Consider the following 10,286-nt stretch of genomic DNA (forward strand, 5'->3'; position numbering starts at 1 on the left):
AACACGCACACAACTCAACTACATCTACCCCCACAACTATCACTCAGTGCTTAGATAAACACACACACACACACACATTTTCACTCAAACACACACACACATTTTTATACAAACACACACACATTTTCATACAAACACACACATTTTCATTCAAACACACACATTTTCATACAAACACACATTTTCATACAAATACGCACATTTTCATTCAAACACACATTTTCATACAAACACACATTTTCATACAAACACACATTTTTATACAAATGCACACATTTTCCTACAAACACACACATTTTCACACAAACACACACATTTTCATACACAAACACACACATTTTCATACAAACACACACACACACGTTGCTTGGCACTGAACAAAAGTGCTCCAATTGTTTTAAAATGCAATAAACATTTCCACTTCCGTTTTCGTTTTGATCGGGCATTGCCGGTGTACCTGCTTAGCTGATGGCGCCATTAAAGTCTGACAGGACGGGGTGGTGGGGTGGGGTGGTGGGGTGGGGTGGGGGGTGGGGTGGGGTGGTGGGGTAGGATTTGTTTAAATCTAAAATTTAATTGTACTGCACCTGCAGGCTCAGAAACTTGTTAGTTGAATACGTTAGGTGTGTATTAGTGGGGGGGGGGGTAGTTAGGTGTGTGTTAGTGGGAGGGTAGTTAGGTGAGAGGTAGCAAGGGGTAGTTAGGTGAGGGGTAGTTAGGTGTGTGTTAGTGGGGGTAGTTAAGTGAGGGGTAGTGAGGTGTGTTAGTGGAGGGTAGTTAGATGTGTGTTAGTGAGGGGTAGTTAGGTGTGTGTTAGTGAGGGGTAGTGAGGGGTAGTTAGGTGAGGGGTAGTTAGGTGTGTGTTAGTGAGGGGTAGTTAGGTGAGAGGTAGTTAGGTGAGGGCTAGTTAGGTGTGTGTTAGTGAGGGGTAGTTAGGTGAGGGGTAGTGAGGGGTAGTTAGGTGAGGGGTAGTTAGGTGTGTTAGTGGGGGGTAGTTAAGTGAGGGGTAGTGAGGGGTAGTTAGGTGAGGGTAGTTAGGTGTGTGTTAGTGAGGGGTAGTTAGGTGAGAGGTAGTGAGGGGTAGTTAGGTGAGGGGTAGTTAGGTGTGTTAGTGGGGGGTAGTTAGGTGAGAGGTAGTGAGGGGTAGTTAGGTGAGGGGTAGTTACGTGTGTGTTAGTGGGGGTAGTTAGGTGAGAGGTAGTGAGGGGTAGTTAGGTGAGGGGTAGTTAGGTGTGCGTTAGTGGGGGGTAGTTAAGTGAGGGGTAGTGAGGGGTAGTTAGGTGAGGGGTAGTTAAGTGAGGGCTAGTTAGGTGTGTGTTAGTGAGGGGTAGTTAGGTGAGAGGTAGTGAGGGTTAGTTAGGTGAGGGGTAGTTAGGTGTGTGTTAGTGGGGGGTAGTTAGGTGAGAGGTAGTGAGAGGTAGTTAGGTGTGTGTTAGTGGGGGGTAGTTAAGTGAGGGGTAGTTAGGGGTAGTTAGGTGAGGGGTAGTTAGGTGTGTGTTAGTGAGGGGTAGTTAGGTGTGTGTTAGTGAGGGGTAGTGAGGGGTAGTTAGGTGAGGGGTAGTGAGGGGTAGTTAGGTGTGTGTTAGTGAGGGGTAGTTAGGTGTGTGTTAGTGAGGGGTAGTTAGGTGAGAGGTAGTTAGGTGAGGGGTAGTTAAGTGAGGGCTAGTTAGGTGTGTATTATTGAGGGGTAGTTAGGTGTGTGTTAGTGGGGGGTAGTTAGGTGAGAGGTAGTGAGGGGTAGTTAGGTGAGGGGTAGTTAGGTGTGTGTTAGTGGGGGGGGTAGTTAGGTGAGAGGTAGTGAGGGGTAGTTTAGTGTGTGTTAGTGGGGGGTTGGTTAGGTGTGTGTTAGTGGGGGGTAGTTAGGTGAGGGGTAGTGAGGGGTAGTTAGGTGAGGGCTAGTTAGGTGTGTGTTATTGAGGGGTAGTTAGGTGTGTGTTAGTGAGGGGTAGTGAGGGGTAGTTAGGTGAGGGGTAGTGAGGGGTAGTTAGGTGTGTGTTAGTGAGGGGTAGTTAGGTGTGTGTTAGTGAGGGGTAGTTAGGTGAGAGGTAGTTAGGTGAGGGGTAGTTAAGTGAGGGCTAGTTAGGTGTGTGTTATTGAGGGGTAGTTAGGTGTGTGTTAGTGGGGGGTAGTTAGGTGAGAGGTAGTGAGGGGTAGTTAGGTGAGGGGTAGTTAGGTGTGTGTTAGTGGGGGGGGTAGTTAGGTGAGAGGTAGTGAGGGGTAGTTTAGTGTGTGTTAGTGGGGGGTTGGTTAGGTGTGTGTTAGTGGGGGGTAGTTAGGTGAGGGGTAGTGAGGGGTAGTTAGGTGAGGGCTAGTTAGGTGTGTGTTATTGAGGGGTAGTTAGGTGTGTGTTAGTGAGGGGTAGTGAGGGGTAGTTAGGTGAGGGGTAGTGAGGGGTAGTTAGGTGTGTGTTAGTGAGGGGTAGTTAGGTGAGAGGTAGTTAGGTGAGGGGTAGTTAAGTGAAGGCTAGTTAGGTGAGGGGTAGTTAGGTGTGTGTTAGTGGGGGGTAGTAAGGTGAGGGGTAGTTAAGTGAGGGGTAGTAAGTTGTGTGTTAGTGAGGGGTATTTTGGTGAGTGGTAGTTAGGTGTGTGTTAGTGAGGAGTAGTTAGGTCTGTGTTAGTGAGGGGTAGTTAGGTGAGGGGTAGTTAAGTGAGGGGTAGTTAGTTGTGTGTTAGTGAGGGGTAATTAGGTGAGGGGTAGTGAGGGGTAGTTAGGTGAGTGGTAGTTGAGTGAGGGCTAGTTAGGTGAGGGCTAGTTAGGTGTGTGTTAGTGAGGGCAAGTTAGGTGTGGGTAGTGAGGGGTATTTAGATGAGGGGTAGTTAGGTGAGGGGTTGTAAAGTGAGGACTAGTTAGGTGAGGGCTAGTTAGGTGAGGTTTAGTGAGGGGTAGTTAGGTGTGTGTTAGTCAGGGGTAGTTAGGTGAGGGGTAGTTAGGTGAGGGGTTGTAAAGTGAGGACTAGTTAGGTGAGGGCTAGTTAGGTGAGGTTTAGTGAGGGGTAGTTAGATGAGGGCTAGTTAGGTGTGTGTTAGTGAGGGTTAGTTAGGTGTGTGTTAGTGAGGGGTATTTAGATGAGGGGTAGTTAAGTGAGGGGTAGTTAGGTGAGGGCTAGTTAGGTGAGGGCTAGTTCGGTGAGGTTTAGTGAGGGGTAGTTAGATGAGGGCTAGTTAGGTGAGGTTTAGTGAGGGGTAGTTAGATGTGTGTTAGTAAGATGAGGGATAGTTAGGTGAGGCTTAGTTAGGTGTGGGTTAGTTAGGTGTGTGGTAGTGAGTGTTAGTTAGGTGAGTGGTAGTTAGGTGTGTGTTAGTGAGGGGTAGTTATGTGTGTGTTAGTCAGGGGTAGTTAGGTGAGGGGTAGTTAGGTGAGGGATAGTTAGGTGTGTGTTAGTGAGTGGTAGTTAGGTGATACATATACTCTGAACGTGGATACATAGACAATGGACTTTGACTGTCAATGATTGACAGATATTGTCTCAAAGGTTGGTTTCACTTTCTGACGTCACTTCCTACCGGTCATGTTTTTAACAAATAATGTGACATTTCCTACTCGTCTGCTCTTGTTTTATTCTCTCCCCTTGTATTCTCTCCCCTTGTATAGAACAACACTGCTTATTTCATCAACATATTTCAATTGTTTTTTGGTAGTGCGTAATGGCTTTTTAATTCAATGAGGGTCTGTCTTAAATGTCTGTCTTGATTGCCTGTCTTAAATGTCTTCTTGGCTTAGTAATCGACCATTAAACAACACGATAGACCCACCAAGTGGGATGGGGAATATCTGAACACTGCTAGGTCTATAAGGTCACAAGCTGACCTCAAGATTCTCATTCATTAATTAGTCAAAGGCAGGTGTAACCCGGCAATTAACATACTAATTGCTTGTTAAAGTTAATTACACGACGCGTTGCTCAGCACCCGAATATCAGACCTCACACATCCCCTACACACACCCCACACACCAGACCCACACACCAGACCCACACACCAGACCCACACACCCCACACACCAAACCCACACACCAGACCCACACACCAGACCCACACATCAGACCCACACACAAGACCCACACACCAGACCCACACACAAGACCCACACACCACGCCCTAACCGTCATCAGGCTGTAGGTAACGACCATCCTACCCTGCAACTTTTGACATTTCCGGTGCGCTGTGCGGTGATCGATTAGCTGCACTAACGTACGGCGATACCTCGCTGATATTTGCAAGTATCGATACCTTCTGGCGTCAAAGAACGCGCCAACCTTTGAGCAAGTTGGTTGAACCGGTGCACGCATCAACGCTAGCTGCATGGGCAGAGACGGGCAGAGACGGGCAGACACGGGCAGACACGGGCACACACGGGCAGTAACTGTCGATCGTACTGTCGAATCAGCTGATTTTCCCTCGGCTGTGTTCAACGAGCTAAAATACGTACTAATAACAGAATCGATACCAAATATGTTTTCTCAAAAGCTTTTCCGAGTATCGATACCTAGAGGCCGTGTTGAGAATCGACGAGCTTCGATCAACTGGCATTGTTGTAGTAAGAAGTCTGGATTGCTGGAGCAATATTTTAGCATGCCCCACTGGCTACCGTCACGCTCTATTGAGTCGACTCGGGGCCATTGTTCTGGCCACAGCTAGCAGCTGTTTGTTCAGGGCCGGCGACTGGGTTTTACTTTGGGCGGATTGATTTTCTCTTCACACGGCAGGCGGGCTGTTGCCGCCCTTTGTTGGTAGCAAGTGTATCCACCACCCCGCACCACCCCGCACCACCCCGCACCACCCCACACCACCCCGCACCACCCCGCACCACCCCGCACCACCCCGCACCATCCCGCACCATCCTGCACCACCCCGCACCATCCCGCACCATCCCGCACCACCCCACACCACCCCGCACCATCCCGCACCATCCCGCACCACCCCGCACCATCCCACACTACAACACAACTCCCCAAACCACCTGACACCACCACGTGCCACACCCCACAACTCCACACCACCACACACCACCACAACCCCACACCACCACACCCCACACCAGCAAATCCAACACCATTACACCCCACACCCTACACCACCACATTTCACACCACCACAACAATCTCCCCCAGACCCCACATGTGAATAGACCGCCTCGTTGTGTGAATAGACCACCTAGTTGTGTGAATAGACCACCTAGTTGTTTCACCGCCTAGTTGTGTGAAAAGACCGCCTAGTTGTTTCACCGCCTAGTTGTGTGAAAAGACCGCCTAGTTGTTTCACCGCCTAGTTGTGTGAATAGACCGCCTAGTTGTGTGAATAGACCACCTAGTTGTGTGAATAGACCGCCTAGTTGTGTGAAAAGACCGCCTCGTTGTGTGAATAGACCGCCTAGTTGTGTCAATAGACCGCCTAGTTGTGTGAATAGACAGCCTAGTTGTGTGAATAGACCGCCTAGTTGTGTGAATAGACCGCCTAGTTGTTTCACCGCCTAGTTGTGTGAATAGACCGCCTAGTTGTGTGAATAGACCACCTAGTTGTGTGAATAGACCGCCTAGTTGTGTGAATAGACCGCCTCGTTGTGTGAATACACCGCCTAGTTGTGTCAATAGACCGCCTAGTTGTGTGAATAGACAGCCTAGTTGTGTGAATAGACCGCCTAGTTGTGTGAATAGACCGCTTAGTTCTGTGAATAGTTTGTACTGGTGGGGTGGCGGGGTTGTTGTCAGGGATGGGGTTGGAGGGTTTATTCTGGGTGGTGGGGGTTGGGGTGTTTATTCTGGGTGGTGGGGTTGGGGGGTTGTTGTGAGTGTTGGGGTGGCTCTCCATTTCTCTTGCAATCTGACAAGTGGGTTAAGGCTAAAATAAGTAGGTCAACTGACGGCTAATTGGGGCAACCCTAATAGGAATTCTAAAAAAATTATTTTTATTAATTAATCCATCCACTCTAACACAAACATACCACATTACACCACACACCACACACCACACACCACACCACACACCACACCACACCACACACCACACACCACACCACACCACACACCACACCACACCACACACCACACACCACACACCACACACCACACACCACACACCACACACCACACCACACACCACACACCACACACCACACACCACACACCACACACCACACACCACACACCACACCACACACCACACCACACACCACACCACACACCAACATTCCACCATTGTTCTATTGGAACAAGACCTATGACGTCATAGAACTCACCGATTTTTTTCTCTATCCACAGCTCATGCCCTCAGGGGGATCTGTTCTCGAGGTAAGTGTTAGGTCCACCTTTATCGTTAGGTCCACCTTCTAGGTCCACATTTAAGTGTTAGGTCCACCTTCTAGGTCCACATTTAAGTGTTAGGTCCACCTTCTAGGTCCACATTTAAGTGTTAGGTCCACCTTTATCGTTAGGTCCACCTTTAAGTGTTAGGTCCACCTTTAAGCGTTAGGTCCACCTTTAAGTGTTAGGTCCACATGTAAGTGTTAGGTCCACCTTTAAGTGTTAGGTCCACCTTTAAGCGTTAGGTCCACCTTTAAGCGTTAGGTCCACCTTTAAGCGTTAGGTCCACCTTAAAGCGTTAGGTCTACATGTAAGCGTTAGGTCCACCTTTAAGCGTTAGGTCCACCTTTAAGCGTTAGGTCCATCTTTAAGCGTTAGGTCCACCTTAAAGCGTTAGGTCCACATGTAAGCGTTAGGTCCACCTTTAAGCGTTAGGTCCACCTTTAAGCGTTAGGTCCACTTTTAAGCGTTAGGTCCACCTTTTAGTATTAGGTCAACCTTCTAACATTAGGTCCACCTTCTTGCATTAGGTCCACCTTCTAGCGTTAGGTCAACCTTCTAGCATTAGGTCAACCTTCTAGCGTTAGGTCAATCTTCTAGCATTAGGTCAACCTTCTAGCATTAGGTCAACCTTCTAGCATTAGATCCACCTTCTAGCGTTGGGTCAACTTTCTAGCATTAGGTCCACCTTCTAGCGTTAGGTCAACCTTCTAGCATTAGGTCCACCTTCTAGCGTAAGGTCCACCTTCTAGCATTAGGTCAACCTTCTAGCATTAGGTCAACCTTCTAGCATTAGATCCACCTTCTAGCGTTAGGTCAACCTTCTAGCAAGAGGTCTATCTTTTAGCATTAGGTCAACCTTCTAGCATAAGGTCTATCTTTTAGCATTAGGTCCACCTTCTAGCATAAGGTCTATCTTTTAGCGTCAGGTCCACCTTTAAGCGTTAGGTCCCGTGACCTCCATATGATGTGCGAAATATTTCCATCACGTGGTTACCGAATGTTGACAGACCCCCCCCCCCTCTCCTATGACGTCATTGCCTGGTCCCTGTCTGGTCGTCTGTTTGTGCAACCGATTAGAAAGGATTTCACGGCTAATGGCGCGCTTAAGAAATTATTAATTAGAAGCGGCGGGACCTCACACACACACACACATTACCTTCACACTTCCACTCTCGCCCTCACACCCAATACTAGCACACACACACACACAAACAGGCGAGTTCAACGTGTCGTCATCACCCTCGCTTCACACATTGCCTCACACCTCCACACACACATTACCTCACACCTCCACACCTCCACACACACATTGCCTCACACCCCCACACACACATTGCCTCACACCTCCACACACACATTGCCTCACACCTCCACACCTCCACACCTCCACACACACATTGCCTCACACCTCCACACACACATTGCCTCACACCTCCACACACACATTGCCTCACACCTCCACACACACATTGCCTCACACCTCCACACACACATTGCCTCACACCTCCACACCTCCACACACACATTGCCTCACACCTCCACACACACATTGCCTCACACCTCCACACACACATTGCCTCACACCTCCACACACACATTGCCTCACACCTCCACACACACATTGCCTCACACCTCCACACACACATTGCCTCACACCTCCACACACACATTACCTCACACCTCCACACATCCACACACACATTGCCTCACACCTCCACACCTCCACACCTCCACACACACATTGCCTCACACCTCCACACCTCCACACACACATTACCTCACACCTCCACACCTCCACACCTCCACACACACATTGCCTCACACCTCCACACACACATTGCCTCACACCTCCACACACACATTGCCTCACACATCCACACACACATTGCCTCACACCTCCACACACACATTGCCTCACACCTCCACACACACGTTGCCTCACACCTCCACACACACATTACCTCACACCTCCACACACACATTGCCTCACACCTCCACACACACATTGCCTCACACCTCCACACACACATTGCCTCACACCTCCACACACACATTGCCTCACACCTCCACACACACGTTGCCTCACACCTCCACACACACATTACCTCACACCTCCACACACACATTGCCCCACACCTCCACACACACATTACCTCACACCTCCACACCTCCACACCTCCACACACACATTGCCTCACACCTCCACACCTCCACACACACATTGCCTCACACCTCCACACCTCCACACCTCCACACACACATTGCCTGACACCTCCACACACACATTGCCTCACACCTCCACACACACATTGCCTCACACCTCCACACCTCCACACACATTGCCTCACACCTCCACACACACATTGCCTCACACCTCACCACCCACACCACTTCACCACCACCACCCACACCACTTCACCACAAACACCGACACCACTTCAACACTACCACCCACACCACTTCACCACCACCACCCACCCAACACCACTTCATCACCACCACCCACACCACTTCACCACCCCCCCCCCCCACACACCACTTCACCACCACCACCCACCCAACACCACTTCATCACCACCACCCACACCACTTCACCACCCCCCCCCCCACACCACTTCACCACCACCCACACCACTTCACCATCACCACCAACACCACTTCACCATCACCACGCACACCACTTCACCACCACCACTCACACCATTTCACCACCATTTCCAACACCACTTCACCATCACCACCAACACCACTTCACCATCACCACTCACACCATTTCACCACCACCACTCACACCATTTCACCACCACCACCAACACCACTTCACCACCACCACCAACACCACTTCACCATCACCACCAACACCACTTCACCACCACCACCAACACCACTTCACCACAACCACCAACACCACTTCACCATCCTCAACCCCTTCAGTTCCCACCCTCAGTTACAATTCCCGCCTCAACTTTGGTAGGATTTATACTCAAGGGACGCAATTAATTCATTCAGTAGATAATTCGTGTGAAATTCTTTGGTTATATCCCCTGTTGTTGCCTCCCTGTTAGACCGCCTTACGTCATCGTACCGCAGCTGGGTTTGTTGTGGGTTTGTTGTGGGTTTGTTGTGGGTTTGTTGTGGGTTTGTTGTGGGTTTGTTGTGGTTATTTTTTTTTTTGGTCATTTTTTTTTTTTTTTTGTCATTTTTGTTTCATTTTTACTTTCTCGTATATACGAAGTATAGAGAAAGTATTGTAATCGTGCAAAAAAAAAAATCGAGATTTTTACAAATCTCGACGTTTTACACCTCACTGATACGGAAAAACATAATTTTGCAATCTTGTCCGTATGTCTGTGTGTGTGTGTGTCTGTCTGTCTGTCTGTCCGTGTGTAAACACGATTACTTGAGAACCGTTACAGCTAGGTTGATGAAATTTCATATATAAGTATTTTATCAAAATCGTAGATCCGTATCAACTTTTGAGCGATTTCCGATAACCGGAAGTGGTACTTTTCCTACTTTGAATTTTTCAAAAGCCTATAACTTGAGTACTATTTCAGATAGATAAATGAAATTTCACATGTAAGTAAAAGATCTAATTCTCTACCTTCTGTTAAATTTTGAGTAATTTCCGTTGACCGGAAGTAGTAATTTACGCTACTTCCGATTTCTCAAAAAACTAATGTAAATTTTTAAAGTACTAATAATATTGCGCACTATTATGCGCTTTTTTATTTGGCGTTCACTTGGTGTGCAATTAATTTGTCTACCAGATTTTATTCTATTTTTAAAACTTTAAGAATTTAAAATGGATTAAAAATCATGTCTATAGCCCGAGTTCCCATCCCCTGTTATTTTATATAAGAATATTCGAGAAAGTTTAGGGGAGATCACTCCCGGTTTATTTTAATTGGACTTTTTAAAAATTCGTGACTTTTTTTTTTCGTCTTTAATGTGTTTTTTTTTCTTTGGGTCAGTCTTTCTGTTG

The 10,286-nt window shown here is 48.1% G+C and overlaps 1 protein-coding gene across 12 annotated transcripts in view; it reads left to right on the plus strand.

Annotated features, from left to right (window-relative positions):
* Window positions 1-10,286, plus strand: part of LOC131943511 (DAZ-associated protein 1) — a 140,621-nt gene that overhangs the window by 83,573 nt on the left and 46,762 nt on the right. For all 12 annotated transcript variants that reach the window (XM_059303670.1, XM_059303669.1, XM_059303675.1 and 9 more), the window contains one exon: window positions 6,257-6,286. In XM_059303670.1, the coding sequence (XP_059159653.1) occupies window positions 6,257-6,286 (30 nt within the window). The remainder of the gene's footprint in view (window positions 1-6,256; window positions 6,287-10,286) is intronic.

This window comes from Physella acuta, unplaced genomic scaffold (genome assembly GCF_028476545.2).
Source record: "Physella acuta isolate Inbredline_101_S28 unplaced genomic scaffold, ASM2847654v3 ptg000457l, whole genome shotgun sequence".
In the NCBI taxonomy this organism is placed as follows: domain Eukaryota; kingdom Metazoa; phylum Mollusca; class Gastropoda; family Physidae; genus Physella; species Physella acuta.